The sequence below is a fragment of the Cryptococcus neoformans genome, chromosome 5, assembly GCF_000149385.1.
Source record: "Cryptococcus neoformans var. neoformans B-3501A chromosome 5, whole genome shotgun sequence".
NCBI lineage: Eukaryota > Fungi > Basidiomycota > Tremellomycetes > Tremellales > Cryptococcaceae > Cryptococcus > Cryptococcus deneoformans.
Window position 1 is genome coordinate 422,452 of NC_009181.1, and position 15,475 is coordinate 437,926.

At 48.9% G+C, this 15,475-nt stretch overlaps 5 protein-coding genes across 5 annotated transcripts; 2 read left to right on the forward strand and 3 right to left on the reverse strand.

Moving 5' to 3' along the window:
* Positions 1 to 561: 561 nt before the first annotated feature.
* On the forward strand, positions 562 to 3,197 carry CNBE1550 (hypothetical protein; the record flags this gene model as incomplete). Its single annotated transcript, XM_770347.1, has 5 exons — positions 562 to 1,719; positions 1,777 to 1,937; positions 1,987 to 2,181; positions 2,238 to 2,949; positions 3,015 to 3,197. 5 exons carry the CDS (start codon positions 562 to 564, stop codon positions 3,195 to 3,197), a joined length of 2,409 nt encoding a protein of 802 aa, XP_775440.1.
* Positions 3,198 to 3,715: 518 nt separating this feature from the next.
* On the reverse strand, positions 3,716 to 4,677 carry CNBE1560 (hypothetical protein; the record flags this gene model as incomplete). Its single annotated transcript, XM_770348.1, has 3 exons — positions 3,716 to 4,030; positions 4,087 to 4,333; positions 4,397 to 4,677. The coding sequence occupies 3 exons, from the start codon at positions 4,675 to 4,677 to the stop codon at positions 3,716 to 3,718; spliced, it is 843 nt and encodes a 280-aa protein (XP_775441.1).
* Positions 4,678 to 5,540: 863 nt separating this feature from the next.
* Positions 5,541 to 7,954, reverse strand: CNBE1570 (hypothetical protein; the record flags this gene model as incomplete). The annotated part of the gene is made up of 3 exons (XM_770349.1): positions 5,541 to 6,329; positions 6,384 to 7,321; positions 7,354 to 7,954. 3 exons carry the CDS (start codon positions 7,952 to 7,954, stop codon positions 5,541 to 5,543), a joined length of 2,328 nt encoding a protein of 775 aa, XP_775442.1.
* Positions 7,955 to 8,841: 887 nt separating this feature from the next.
* On the reverse strand, positions 8,842 to 10,220 carry CNBE1580 (hypothetical protein; the record flags this gene model as incomplete). Its single annotated transcript, XM_770350.1, has 3 exons — positions 8,842 to 8,850; positions 8,891 to 9,800; positions 9,862 to 10,220. 3 exons carry the CDS (start codon positions 10,218 to 10,220, stop codon positions 8,842 to 8,844), a joined length of 1,278 nt encoding a protein of 425 aa, XP_775443.1.
* Positions 10,221 to 11,687: 1,467 nt separating this feature from the next.
* CNBE1590 (hypothetical protein) lies at positions 11,688 to 15,339 on the forward strand (the record flags this gene model as incomplete). The annotated part of the gene is made up of 8 exons (XM_770351.1): positions 11,688 to 12,104; positions 12,154 to 12,470; positions 12,527 to 12,776; positions 12,840 to 12,860; positions 12,908 to 13,030; positions 13,079 to 13,186; positions 13,237 to 13,307; positions 13,359 to 15,339. The coding sequence occupies 8 exons, from the start codon at positions 11,688 to 11,690 to the stop codon at positions 15,337 to 15,339; spliced, it is 3,288 nt and encodes a 1,095-aa protein (XP_775444.1).
* Positions 15,340 to 15,475: the final 136 nt, after the last annotated feature.

Genomic DNA, 15,475 nt, shown 5'->3' on the forward strand with positions numbered 1-15,475 from the left:
GTAGACCTTTCTTTTGGGGCGGGGTTCTTGAAATGGACACAGCAGGTGACCCGAGCGGGCTTACGTCAAAGCGTAATTAAGGAAAACTTAATACGGCTGAGCCGAATTGTAATGCCGTGGAGGATCTGATTAGGGAATTTTGTAATTATAACGGAGAATTGTTTGATTCTCGTTGGGCCGCGTGCGGCGAGGATCCTCCGGGCCGATGATGCACCCTCGCTATTTGTGACCCCTTTCTGCTCTTCCGTCCTTTTCTTCTCCTCCATCCTCTTCCGCAGCTTTCTCTCATAGTATAAATTCGCCACCCTCCCCTCCCCCTCTGTCGCAATCCTTACTCGCTTTTCCCCTCTTAGCCGACTTAATTACGAGCGGCTTATTCCCTCGCGCGCTCGCGATTCGGACTTCTGCCAGACAGCCACGTCCTCGTTCCTGTCGCCCATCATCTCCTCCCTTACAATCTCCACACCACGGCGCTTCTTGGGACATCTTGTTCTGCAATCTGGCGCGTAAAAAGATAGCCTGCACTTCCTAACTGATAATTGATAATCTGTTCCAATCAAAATGTCGGCTTTCCGCAAGTTTGTCGGTAACAAAAACGCGGGCATATCTGCATCAGAGGGTGATCAAGATCCAACCGATGCATCCTTGCTACCGCGCGCAAACGCCGACGAAGAGCGTCTGTGGGGGATAGAAAACTTCTCCAACTCTTGCTTCTGCAACTCAGTTTTGCAAGCTCTATACGCGTGTTCCACGTTCCGCGATTTCGTGGAAGCTTATCCCGATATCCTGCCGCCTCGGCGACCGATTGGACCTTCACAGGTGGAAAAAAGGTATCCCAGCGTCGAATGGGATGGCCCAGTTCCGGGATGGGACCCATCCATTAGACTAAATAAGGAACATAGGGCTTTCATTGCCCTGCAGGAGGCGAATACTTCAATGACTCCTGGCGGAAAGGAAAAAAGGAATTGGATGGGTCGGAAAATGTCTTCCGCACAATCCGCTCCGACATTGGCGACCCTTCAAGCCAGCCAGCCCGAACCACTTCCAAGTTTACCAAACCCTTTCCCCAATTTTGACGATCCTCTGCTGGTCAGAACGCCTGCATCGGACAATGACCCGCCTCTTACATTGTTCCAGACTTTCCAGACGCTTTTCTACTATTTCTCACATTCTCCGCCTCACATGCCCATCAAAGGCAAGGGTCAGACGAAGGACTCTGAAGGCGCTCTCATTGAGTATACCGAAGAGGAAAAAGTGGATGATTCGGGTGTCGAGGTGCCTGAGAAAGCCTCTTCATCGAATCAAGGCCAGCCCGCTCAATCAACTTCAGCATCGTCGCAGCAAACTCAGAGTCAAGGCCAGAACGCTCAGTCTTCAGGTCCTTCGAAACTTGCCTCCCTTCCACCGCCCTCCACATTTCGTGAAACAGGTGCTTGGCGAGCAGGTCAGCTTGGCTGGGGTGTTGTCCAGCCTAACGACGTCATGGATGCTGTCAAGCGCTCTGCGCCATCTTTCAACAACGACGATCAACATGATGCACACGAATTCTTCAGTGTTGTAGTCAACACTCTCGCCAAAGAAGTCGACGCTGTCAATGAAAAATTGAGAGCGCAAGGGAAAGAAGTGGCGAAGATGACTGCGCCCTGGGCAAAGACATTTGTCGAAGCACTATTTCAAGGTATCACTACCAGTGAGACAAAGTGTCTGAGCTGCGAAACAGTGAGTTGCGTGTGCTTCATTCTCCGAACTTTTCTGACTACGTACGTGCCTTACTAGATATCTTCTCGAGACGAAGAATTCATTGATTTGTCTGTGGATATTGAGCAGCACTGCTCTATCACCTCCTGCCTCCGCCAATTTTCCTCAGACGAAATGATGTCCGGAAGGGAGAAATTCTCTTGCGAGTCCTGTTCTGGTCATCAAGAGGCGAAGAGAAGGTGAGTGAGCCAGGTTCAGCGCCATAACATCGCTGATCCATTTCTATAGCATTAGGATCAAACGGCTCCCGCCTATCTTAGCTGTCCATCTGAAAAGATTTGCCCACAATGAGAGTTATAGAGCCATCAAGTTGTTTTACCGGGTAAATCATCCCACGACTCTGATCCCACCCAACACAACAGATAATTGTGAAAACCCCGACCAAATTTATGACCTTGTGGCGATTATGGTGCACATTGGAAAGTATGTCAAACTTTGAGTATTATTATTAATACACTGTCGCTCACCTTTCAAACTAGCGGTCCTGTTCAAGGCCATTATGTAACGGTCAAGCGAACGCCTTCTGGTCGTTGGGTCATGTGTGATGACGATAATATTGAGGCCATTGAGGAAAATCAACTAGAGTACTGGCTTGGTAACCGCACCCAGGGCCAAGGCTATGTCTTATTTTACCAGGCGCGGGGCATCACTGCCGAACACGTGGGTTTGAAAGTGGAAAAGCGAAAACCCAATGGAGTATTTGAGCCCGTTGGAGAGGGCGTCAGATATGCTGATGGTTATGGACAAGCTCCCGCTATGGCCCCGGTAGCCTCAGCTACCCTGAATAATGTCAGGACTGTGAATGGTGTAAGGGAGGAAGAGGAAGAGGAAGTCGCCTCGAGTTCGGGGTCAATTTCAGTCTCTGTACCTGGTCTAAAGCCGTTGTCATTGGCTTCGCCAGTCTCGTCACCTTCCGCTACACCCAGCAGTGTTGGCTCCCGCGTTGATCGCCAACTTGGCTTCAATACACCCGCAAATGGGGTAGCGCATGAGTCTACGGCACGACCACCACTCAAAAAGGAACTTAGCGACAAAAAATGGTTTCGTCGCATGTCCATGTCAGGTATATCCTCATCTGCCAAGGACAAAGAAAAGACCTCTAATAGCAAAGACAAACCGGTTAATGGCCTTTCTAACGGAGGTACTACCCCCCTTGCCGAGTGCCGGACGGACACGTCATCCTCGGCGGACGTGACCTCCCTAACGACTGGTCAACCAACGTCAATCCCGAAGTCGCAGAAAAGATCCCTAAACAGTGCCATACCCTCTGCCCGCTCTTGGATGGGAAGGGCGGAAAAGACACATGGAAAAATATCGAGGTGATTGCGCACAGTGTGGAGTTGAGGTCCGTACGCGAGGCGGGATTGAGGTGCGAGATGGAGGAGAGAGCGCTAGCGGAAAAAGTGAAGCAGGTTTGGCTACAAAGGGAGAGAAGGTAGGGATGGGAGGAAGGTTGGTACTTGGGATAGGCAGTGTATGTACAGTGTCAGTATGTAGATGGAGTCGTTGTACAGTAGGTATAGGGGATTATACGAAAATACATCTTCACAGGTTCTCACTATGCAATATCTCTGCTATATAACAAACGTGGCCTCGCTTCGTTTTCTAGCACAGGCAAAACGAAATGTAAGTTGGGAATAATCGCAACAGACTGGTTCATCTGTGGGTATCTGCGGCAGGGGTTGCTTACCTGTTTGTGGAGATTTTTGTTCACTCTTTGTAGTACCAGCAGTGTATGATGTGGGTTATGGGATCATGCTGGTTTCATGTAGCTTTCCTTTTTTGAAAACTTCATCACCCAAACCCAGTGGTCAGTGGCCAACGTTGTTAGGTAACTGAGTCATGGGTATATCCAAAGAATTATGAAATCTGCTTCACGCCCATCGTTTACGTATCTCTAACGTGAAGCTCCGTCTCAATCAACGATAGAACACATACATTGTACCATCTGCTATACTCATTGCTTCCCTTGTCCCCAAACCTTCAAACATCTTTCTTCAAAAGCTTCGACCATTTTTTCTGCAACTTTGGGTAACACCGCTTGACTGGCAATCCTATGTAAAGGGTTGAGGAAGCTGAAGGCTAAGTCAATGGTCAACAAGCTGGGACCATGCGTGGGGTCTGCAGGCGATGCGGAATTCGGGATTCGTGAATTCGAAGAATCAGATGAAGGATTGCCAAATGATGGATGAGGGGATATTGATGAAGCGGGGCTGAAAGTCCAAGATGTTGTTAGGGTTTTGAACATAGGAGTCTGATTTGAAGCTGTCGCCTGATGACACAAGCGTGTAAGAAGGCAGATTCTCATGGGCAAACGAACACACTCACAACAACACTCTCGTATGGTCTGCCTACGACCTTACTGACATATCTCTCTTCTAATCCTCCGAATCCGACCGCTAGTTCTGCCAGCACTTCGAACGGCTTATCCTCTGGTTTCCATCCTACCCATTCTCTTGTCGAAGAGAAGCCAGGTGAAGATGGCGCAAGGACAGTTGAGGATTTGCAGAAAGGAATAAAAGATGCGTAAGACGGGACATCTGAAACTAAAGAATACAGCTGAGCCTGGGAATACCTGCAAAATTTGTCTGATTAAGCAGAAAGACCTCGGACATATGATCGCACGACCAGCACATACGGTAAGATCTTCCTGGCATGATACCGTTGCACTTCACCGTCAACCTCGACTCCTTGAGCTCGAGCATTCTCGCTAGTATCTTCTTGACCTTGTCCTGGCACAAGACTGGCAATCTTTGTGAGGTCCGGCAAAGAGAAGAATGTTCGACTCTGGATGTCAGCGGCAATATTATTCGAGCGGGCAAGGCATCGGCAGGAAGATGCGAAAGTCGGACGGATCCGCGGCGTTGAGCGGGTTGCAGTTCTGAAAGAACACTCTACCGTGCGTGATATAGAGGACATTGTTGTGAGAATGGAAGTGAAGATAAAGGATAAATATATAGGGGTGAAGGTTTGAAGAATTGATATTTACGGCGAGGCAAATGACAAACGACGAACGACAAACGCCGGTCACCGGACCTTAGGCTTCTCCTGGCTGGTGTTTGTGAGCGTCGTTGTTCTTGCATCATGCAGTGGCAACCATCATTATTCCTGTACGAGTACTTGTATACTAGCTGGATAAGAAACAACCTGAGAATATGTACATGTAGTAACTACATCCACATGCTGAATAAAGGATAGCAGAAATCGTATACGGTATCAAGGTCGTGCAATAATCTATTTACTCTATTATTGAGATGACTACTACAATACTACTCGTACTGTTGTTACATTGAGTACTAATAAATAATAAAAAAGCAGCTAGCAGCAGCAGTTGTGGTGATGCTAGAATCAGACACTAATTCAAAGCGATATTTGAATGTCAAAAGCTAGACGTGTGGTTATGAAAGTTGTGCGCAACAGATTAGACAATTTAAATCAAGATTAGGGAATAATAATATATGGAGCGATAAGAAAATGACACCAAGAAGCAAGTGATATGTTGTGTGAGCTACAACTACTCCGAAGAGAATTCAAACCGCTTCATTCATCATATCATGACTCGACCTTTTCTGATTCAAGTGTTCTTCCTTCCCTTTGTTGCTTTTGGTCGTGCAATACAAACGATGCAACGATACAGTCATTATCTCGTGTTGAATCACATCATAAAATATGAGTACTAAGCTGCCAGAGAAACCTATCACACGTTTACAATACCATACTATCGTAACCACTATACTGACATTGCCCTTTCGTTCAAGAGAAAACTACCGTCATGTACATTTTCATAATGCTCCTAAAGCACCGACCTCGGCCAACAGCTCATCCAACTCCCTGTCAAACTTGTCCAATCGTTCTTGCACGCCTTGGAAACACCCCCTGATTTCCGGATGGACCTCATCCCAATCAATTTTCTCTCCAATGAAATGTCTATCCACTTCGTCCACCAATTCATCGTCTTGCCAGTTAGCCCCTGGTCGTTCATCCGACCGTGACGAAGCCTTGCTTGACAAACTACTACGCATCCGAGTTTCCTTTGATTTGGGTTTGACAAGAGGACGGCGATACTCTCTTGCCCTTGTCTTGATGACTGCCATCATATCCTTCATTCCAAAGTCATCCTGGTAGCTGATGGGCAGTCGGAGCGACGGGGAAGAAGTATTCACAGCACGGGTGTACACAAAAGCTCCTCCACTGAATGGCGGAGTGGGATGCGTAGACGACGTAGCTGTAGCGGGTGTGGAACTGCGGTCATTGAAGTTCGCCTCATAGCCCGAACCTGATCCTTCAAGATCGGTGTCGGTGTTCTCATCCACATCACTAATGCTTCGAGGCTCAGCAGAATACTCGCGAGAACGGAGTGATCCGCTGTTCGATTCAATATCTGACATGATGGAAGCAATAGAGGGATGTTGTCGGTGCCGAGAAATGATGCGGTTGACGCTCGTCGCCGTGTCGTCATATTCGCGGTTTGTTTGACGAGAATTAGAACGAGATTGATCAAGGGCGTGGCTGTTCTGTTGATACTGATGGCCTGATGCGCGTGGAGTAGCCTGTGGGTCAACCACCATGGTCTAAGTTTTCCTCAGCATTCGTTCCATAATATTTAAGCTTTTCATAGAACTGACCTGCTGCGGCGTCACTCTTCCATTTGGCGTGCCATTTTGGGATCGGACAACATCCTCTGGACCTGTACTGCCCTTACTAGAACCTTCTTTCACTCGACTTAACACCCTTTTCAACGCTTCTTCCAGTCCAGCAGACTGACCATCTTGACTAGCCCGCTGGACAGCAGTCTGCAAAAGATCTTCTTCGCTCCTTTCCAGGGAACGGGGTCGCGAGTCATCTAAAATTTCGACCTCGTCGATGTCAAGATCGGCACCAGGCTGGGGTGTACTTGGTGCTGTGTAATAATTCGATGTATCTGTCATTTGTCTCAACAATCCCGGCGGCCCATTCTTTCCATTTCCCACCAAGCTCATGCCGAACTCTTCCTTTTCTCCCTCTTCTTCAATCGCCTTTACCTTGCCTTTGCCCCACTCCTGCTCCAAAAGCTCTGAGATATCATACATCTCTCCGCCCTCGTCGATATAGCTATATCTCATAACACGGCTTCCTTTTTCATCTACCTGCTTCGTGGAGCGGAAAGTCCCCTGAGAAGATGGAAGTACGACATCCACGCCTTCAGATTTATTGGTCTTCGACAAGATGGAGAGTTGACGAGAACGAGAAGCTGCACGTTGGGCCGCGATAATCTCAGCGGGGGAGCGTGGACCAGAAGAGGTAGTGGAGAGCGTCGCACTCGTCAACGGTGTAGCCAACGCAGGTGCCTTCAGACCATCGATCATTGCGCCCGCAAGCCCACGAGGCCCAACCTTACGAAGCACGAAAATAGGGTCGCTCTCTCTAATATCTCCCATGGAACCCAGATGTGAACTGAGATCTCTAGAACGTCGTCGGCTTTCGGGCGTGCTTTTCTCCATAGGCTTGAACATCGGAGGGGAGGGATAAGCCTCCAATATCTTGGATGAAGTTGGAAGCTGTCTCTCTTCACGCTCTGTCAGCGCTACAGGCATATACAGAAAATAATGATCATACCTTTCCCGTCGATGATGACACCCAGGCAATATCTAACCCTGGTCATACTCCTTCTTTTCCCAACTTTGTCCTCAACCTCATCGCCACCATCCACTACACCTTCTTGGACGCCAAACCTTTCTAATCCTTGTTCGATAACATCCACTACATTCGCGTTACGTGGGACCGTGAAAAGTTTCATTCGAGGCTCTTCAACAGACGGGGATGGCATATGAGGACGGGGAACCAGTGACTCAGATGATGGGTCAAATGCGACCCCATCAGGTAGGTCAGACGGGTGAAGGAGAAGCTGAAGTGTGAATTTCGCCGACGGGGATAGATATCTTTCTGCAGGACCCTGATAGGAGGTGGATATCGTGAGATGGGGGTTCTTACTTTCATTCTGGGACATTGCAGGAAACAGAACTCCGCCCGGCGCATCTGGGCTTTCATGCACGGTCGATAAGCCTGTGCTGTAACTTGAGAACTCGCTTTGCGCCTCTGACACCCCCTTCTGGCTCGCTTCTACTAGTCCTCTCATTTCTTGTTGAGTTTCCTCCTGCCCACCTGGCACTCGCCTGTTAAGGTATAGTTTAACGGCAGAGTCATCCTCCCAATCCATGCCTAGCTTTTTGATGGCAGGATGATTTGAAAGACTGAGTACACTCGAGATGCTGCTCACACTCTCTCTGTTTACGGTAGGAGTGATAGCACCTAACCGCTCGTGAAGAATTTTACCGAGTTCGTCCGCCTCTGTTTCCCCGGATGTCCATCGAGCTACAGCATTCTGGAACTGGACAAGAGGCTTTTCAGTCGGGGAGAGCTCCAGCTCAGAGCCGTCAAAGTCCTTGACGGTGATGAAGTAATTTTTGACAGGATCTTCGCCGGCTGGAGATATCAGATGGAATCTCTGCACTGCCTGCCGAATAAGGTCACCAGCACTTGTCGTCTCATTAACCAGGGCTGTTTTGAACGATGCCTCACTCTGAACTCTAGTTCCTGCGAAGATTCTAATGACATTCAACAAGGGCGGCCCGTCAGGGTTGGGTGACACAATGATGCTGCTTGGCCTAGCTGATCGGCCATTGGCGGTGCCGTTCATACTTGCTGTCAGGCGCATGGCAGCTGCTGATTGAGCGACAGCAGCAGCAGCTTCAGCATTGGAAGGAGAATGGAGGCCAGATGAAGGTGAACGGAGGTACTTGTTGGTGTAGGATTGCATACGGGCTTGATCTTGCTGCTGAAGTTTGAGTGAATGAGTTGAAACACCTGATTGTGGATGTTCAGCTTGCTGTTGTGGTGTAAGACTACCGGTTGAGGTATCTCGTCCATAGACAATTCCTTGGGAGAATTCTTCCACGGTGCTCTCCTCGGAGCTTCTGGTGTCACCGCTGGAAATTCCCTTGGGCTTATTGCTCTTATTCCGAGAGAACAGTCCGCCAAGCAGGCCCTTTTTCTTCTTCTCGCCGCCTTCTTCGTCTTTACCCTTCCGCGCCTTCTTGGACTTTTTCATGTTATCTTCAGGGCTCGTAATAGAATTTGGCGTACTACTTCTCACAGATGAGCTTGCAGAGATTGCAGAATAGACGGAAGACGTCGATTGGTTACTGACTTTACGCTGGCTCTGTTGAACCACAGCGGAAGGTAGAAGTGGACTGTTTGCGACTGCAGGAGTAGCAGTAACCCTCCTAGTGTCAGAAGCAGCAACTGCAGGGTCGAGGGTAGGATTGCCATTAGAAGTGACGAGAGAGGTGGTCGAATCTTTTGGGCGGTCAATCGAGACCGTATCGGCAGGCGTGTTTGATTTTACTTGTGGAGGCGCAAAAGGATTGTTGGACTTTGGTTGTACACTATTTTGTTGGACTTGTGCTTGAACGCGTTGGTCCAAAGCTTTCTGTCTTTCTCTTTCGGCCGCATCATCCGCCCACTCGATGCCATCATCTGGTTCCATCTCATCCATACTCTGATCCACGTCCATGACTTCTTGAGCAAATTTCTCATCTTCAATCTGATCCTCACGTCCGTCTTCTTGTCCCTCAGCCTCGTCAGGCTCATGCTCTCCTTCACTGGATTCTTCATCTGAGCTCCAGGTAACACCAGGATGGTCAACATATGTCGGCGGAGCAAACACAACTCTTCTAGCGCCGCTTTCTTCTGACCCTTCGCTGGAGCCTTGTCTCGCGCTTCTCCCCTTCGCAGCGATTGCGCCTTTGAGCTTTTCTCTAGACTGCATTTCGCCGAGCTGCTTCTCTGTCAATGTTGCAGCAGCGAGATCGATATTACGGTGCTTGTTGAGCCTCGCTAGACGCTCGTAGGGGGTCTCGATATTCTCCGCGGGAATATAACCTACGTCTTCTGTTTTAAGGACGCGCACGAGCCACCAGTAGGAATTCGCGTCGTCAAGGAGGACAAGAGAGTCGCCTTTGACGACGGAAGCTTGCCCTTCCACAGTTGCCAAGAATGTATGCCTTGAATGGCCAGCGTTAGCACTGGGCTAAGATTGATTCGGTCCACCTCCTTTATACTTACAGAGCATAGGTCAGACTAAAGTCGATACTTTCATCAGGCATGCTGTCCGAGTCACTCTCTTCATCGCTGAACCCGTCATCACTGTCACCATCTGCGCCCATCCTTGCGTGCCTTGCTGCCATTCGTGCTGCACCAGGTTCGAGTCCGTTTTCTTGATGATGTTGCTGGTAGAGTATAGCTTGCTGTTGTTGCTGATAATAAAAGTTTGCGTGATCCTGATCCATCTCTGCGTCTCCTTGTATAAAGGAAGAGGAAGAGAGTGGTGACTCTGGAGGGTCATACTCATAATCGTGCGTAGCAGAGAGCGATTGGTGCAGCTGGGACCCGACTGCCTGTGGCTGGGAGGTAAGGGTCGTCATTATTCTTCAAAGTGGGAATCAGGCGAGGATTACGGTAGACAGGTGATCAACGGATCGCCAGGCAAGCACGTAGGAAGATAGAGAGACGCGGCGCGTCTAGAGTGTACAATATTGTACAATATCGGCTTGATGGAGTCGTCAAATGTCGTAGTCGTAACTGAAGGAGGAATAGAGCGCCTGCCGGCGTACACGCGACAAAAGAGTAACTCAGTATGTACGCGTAGTGGGAAGAGGGAAGGAGGCGGTGGGGAAAATGGCGCTTTTGTAATGGCCGGGAAGGGGCTAGCGAGAAGGCTAATACCTCTGCTTGCTTGTTTGGATTGCAAAGTCTATTCCTAACAAAGAAGACGCAACAAACGGAAACACCTTTGAGCAACTACCATCAAGCAATCAGTTGTCGCGCTCGGATACGCCGAATTCGCGACGAGGAGCGAACTTCATTCTGACGTGGCTTTTTATATAGCATTTGTTGACGCGACGCGTCGCGTTTTTGTTTTTGCTTGATCTGGTGTTCCGGTCTGGCACAACGCGCTACACTCGGACTCTGTCACACGCAACGCACGGCCCTCCGCCTACTTGGCCAAAGCACCAAAACCATGGTCCAGACCCTGATGATGGTGATGGTAAAACTGCGGTATACCTGCCCACAAATGACAGGAGGCTGAGATGACGAGGGGTGGGACATGGCATCCGCCCACTGGCGTCCGCTGGCTGTTAGGTGCCGACTGGTGGCCAGTGACGCGCCATCCATATCCGCCAGCCGCTTCTTCTTGCGCATCGTGTACACTGACCGCGCACGCCGCATAACGAGCGGCCAAAGCACACCCTACTCCACTGATATCACCTTCCATTCGTTTCCCATGGTGCCATTCCCTCGGATATACTACCACATCTCAATCTTCCTCCGTTTTCCATCAGCTTCCTCTGTCGCTACTCCAACGGCTCTCAGCCGCTCGCCCCTCTCTCCCTAAAGCCGCTTTAAATTCCTTTTCTGTTCACGCGGATCGATTGACTACATTTAGTGTAGAGCTATTGAATAAAGGTAGGACAACTCGACCCATTTTTCACTGGACGACCTCCCACCACTATCAAAGGAGGAACTTTTTTCTCGGAGCGCCAATCTCTCTTTCGCAAGAAGCGACGTCAGTCCTGAAGGGCTACGGTCGCTAGACCTTTCGCGGAAGAGCATAACGGGAAGGGAATTCGTCGATCTCGTTGGTTCCAGCTGAGTATTTTGAGTATTAGGGGACCAGGTGAGCCTTATTTTTCTTCGCTCATATAGGAGTCGGCCAGGTATCTCGGATGATAGCCATATTATGTACTGATGTGTGTCCTCCACAGCTGCCCACAGTGAATATCGTATTCATCAGACGCTATTTGCTCCTCTGTCCTCCTAGTAACTCTCGAGAAGAAACCTTGTGCACGTTCCCCGTTCGTAATACCACATACATAATCGCATCAAAGGACATGGCAACTGCCATTTATCGCGCCAAAATTCCCACACTATTCGTATCCAGCTTCCATTCCGCTGCTGATCATTCATCATCTCATAATTACGCAGTTTCTTATCACCATCCTCCATCCTTTCAACAGTCAGCTGCTGTCTCAAAAATGACGCTTGTCGACGTTGCTTCTGTTGACGCGCAGAATGAAACTGCCGCCGGCCTTGCAGAAGAGGCCTGCCCGACTGAAAAAGCTTCCGATGACATCAAGAAACCATCAAGCATCCACAAAGCTGAAGAAACATACAGGAGCCAAGGCCACCCAACAATACTAAAACTCCAGGCAAGCACATCAGAGGCATCTACGAAAATCAACCATTATGTGGCGAAATTGGAGGATTTCCAGCTGATCCGCGTGCTGGGCAAAGGTTGTGCTGGTAGAGTAAGCACGCTTTCAAAAGTGCCGATTCGCTACTGACTTTCTTTGTTAGGTGCTGCTTGTCAAGCACGCTCAGACCCATACCATCCATGCTATGAAAGCTATATCAAAGCGCTCTGTATTTACTCATGACGAGTTTGACCATACCATGACTGAAGTCTCTATCCTCCGTCGTATCGCTATACAAGAACCACATAATCGTTTCGTCTCAAAACTTCATTTCTCTTTCACAGACCAAGAAAACTTCTACTTTGTAATGGAATTCTACCCAGGAGGAGATCTCGCGACACAAATGGAGATCTATGGTATCTTGGGGGATCACAGAACACGATTCTACGCATCAGACATCACACAAGGATTGGAAGATTTGTACGTCCTTGGTGACCTTCAATGCCCTTGCCTTTTTTGCTCATTTACTTGCATAGACACCGTCATGGTATTATCGTCCGCGATCTTAAGCCTGAGAACATCCTTCTTAATGCCAAAGGCCATGCTGTCTTGGCAGACTTTGGTCTCAGCAAAGAGTTTGATTACAGGGGAGACCCAAAACCCATTCACGCTGTGACATATCCCGGACAAGCAGAATTACCTTCTTGGGCCGGCAAGGGTGCTGGAAGCTACAGATCACAGCCCGGTGGAGGAAAAAAACTGGTTATTGACAAAGCTTACAGTTTTGTAAGTCCAAGGTCCCGTATTTAAATGGCATAATTATCTGTTGACCGTCGCACTTGATCACAGGTTGGTACGTCAGAATACTTGGTGAGCTTGTATGCTCGATAAGCGACTTGTTTTCTAACATCATTTAGTCTCCTGAAGTCGTCAAACGTGGCGATTATTCGTATGCCGTAGACTGGTGGGCGTTGGGTTGTATCGTCTTTGAAGGGCTCATGGGACGGGTTCCATTCCGGAAAGGAGACGAAGACCCCCCGGTACGCACTTACTTCTCTTTGATGGAGCGTGCTAACAAAGAAGGGCAGATGGTCTTATGGAACAAGATATTATATGACCCATGGGACGATTATTTCAAAGATCCCAAGCTGGCTAGGTATGCCCCTGATCAGACGACATATAAATTCATTGACGCTGTGAGTGCCCTGTTTTCTCAAGGCAGCCAAGGAGCTGACAATCAATGTAGCTTTTACAGAAGGATCCCATGAGGAGGATCACAGAACCTTGCGTGAAGCAACATGAATACTTCTCAATGATGTATGTCCTTTTCCCATCTCTACGCACTTAAAGTATAATAACGTATATCAGCGACTGGGGTACAGTTCAACGTGGTGAATACCAAGATCCGCACGGTCTTCACATCCACCCCACCGCAGAATACAATACTCGATACTTTCCTAAACTTTGCCTCCAAGAAGATCCCTCTGTCGACATGTCCACTCATGACTTGCGGGACTATGAGGTCGGTGGTGGGAAGCGTACCCCCATGAACGACGACGCGCTATACAAACTCGAACTCGTAAGATATCAAAAAGAGTTGGAGGGATTCACCTGGTCGAAAGATTGGGAGACTATATGGGATGGTGAAGAGGAGAGCGAGATGGAGAATGGGGTAGAAAGCTTTATCGAAGAATCTGTCACTGGGCTTGAGCTGGGGGGAGAAGCACAGGACAAAGTAGACAGATTGACTGAACAGCCAGTTGATCATGAGGGAAACGCTTCTGATCAAAACCTCACTCCGGCAGTGTCAGGGTGCTTATCCGCCCAAGTTGACTGTCCCGACCCTTCTGAGTCGAGTTCTCTTCTTGTGCCCCCAACAGATTCACCGGAAAACACCCCGGTCGCTCCCAAGTTGTCTTTACCCTCCATTGCCGCCACGTCCTCGCCTGCCGCTACTTTTGGCGTAACTACGCCTGCAGCCGAAGGTCTCTTCAACCCTATTCTGTCCGGACAACTCCAGACTAACGAAGAAGACAGGCAAAATGAAGTGAAGACACCCTTCATGGAACTTACTCTCAAGCAACTTGAGTCCCAGGGGATCGAAATCACGATTGCGACAGAGGACAAAACTCCGATGGCCAGAGACACGGAGGTAATGTCTAAAGGGGCAAGAGACGCTCAAGTGAAACAACTTGAGGACTTGTCTATTGATATGGAGTCCGCGACTGTATTTCAGGATGATTTCAATGGTACGGATATCACGGAGAAACCTCTCTCACCCTTCAGGTCACTCTCTTCTCTCACTTCATCCAATGAGAAGCTCATACCTTTGGTTCCACCTCCTCCTGTACCTACCAGTCTTATTCCCCCTCCCGTCCCGGCTCAGCCAGTTTCCATTCCTGACCCTCTTCCTTCCCAAACAATGGCAAGTCCACATCCTCTTTCCATTGCTGTATTTGAAACCCTTAATCTTCCAACGGATCTTCCCTTGTCGGGTCTTTCTGTATCAGATGTCATTTCTGTCCCTTCCCTCTGTGTAGGTCATGCATCTCCACGGCTCGTTAGACGTCATTTGCGCAGAGAAAGCGAGGTTTCTATCCCACTTGCTCGCCTCAGTGTTGAGTTACATGGCACGATAACTCGCTTGGAAGATGAAGAATGGGAGGAGCTGGTCTCGAACAAGGAAGATATTCCAACTGCGCCCAACGGCGGTCCAGGAGCACCCTACTTCTTTCGTAGCTTTACAGGCCTGCGGCGTAAACCGTCCACCTTGGTATCCTCGTCTCTGAGGAGACCATATGGTCCTGAATCTGACACCTCCTCCCGCGGTTCCTCTGGAAGCCTCAACAAGTCGAATCGCAGAGATCTCAAAGAAAGGAGATTATTCGGAGGGAAAAGGTCAATTGAGAGTACCAAGAGGGCTCTTAGAGGCTTGAAAACCTTTCCCCGTTTGAAATCCTTGGCTCAGGAATGGGGGAAAGACAGGATTGGAGCCGCTGAACCTATGTCACCGTTAATAAGCTTGCCGTCGTCAGTTCCACACCGTTCCAACCTTAGAGTTAGCAATGAAGGTAGTTCATCCGATGCTCTGGGAAGAAAGGTTCAGATAACAAGGCCAGACGATGCGAGGCACCACACTGAGTCAGGTTGGATTGGTCGACATCTCAAGAGGACAAAGCCATCATCAGCGCCTGCTTTACAGTCACGAGTCATCTCATCTTCAACTTTTAATACTGGCAACAGGAGCGATTCAGATGAGCAGAGGGGGGCTGTCGGTATGACGGAAAGGAAAGGCACTGCCCCGAGACTAGAATTGGAGGAATCCGAACCAGTTGTATGGGGGCTCTAAGAGATGCCTCAAGAAGACTGCTCTAACTATTACGAACTGCATTGTTATTCCGACGATTGACGATAAACATGCCCGATTTTCCTGCTATTACAATGATGATAACCTATCTTTGTTAATAATTTTAACGATATTGACG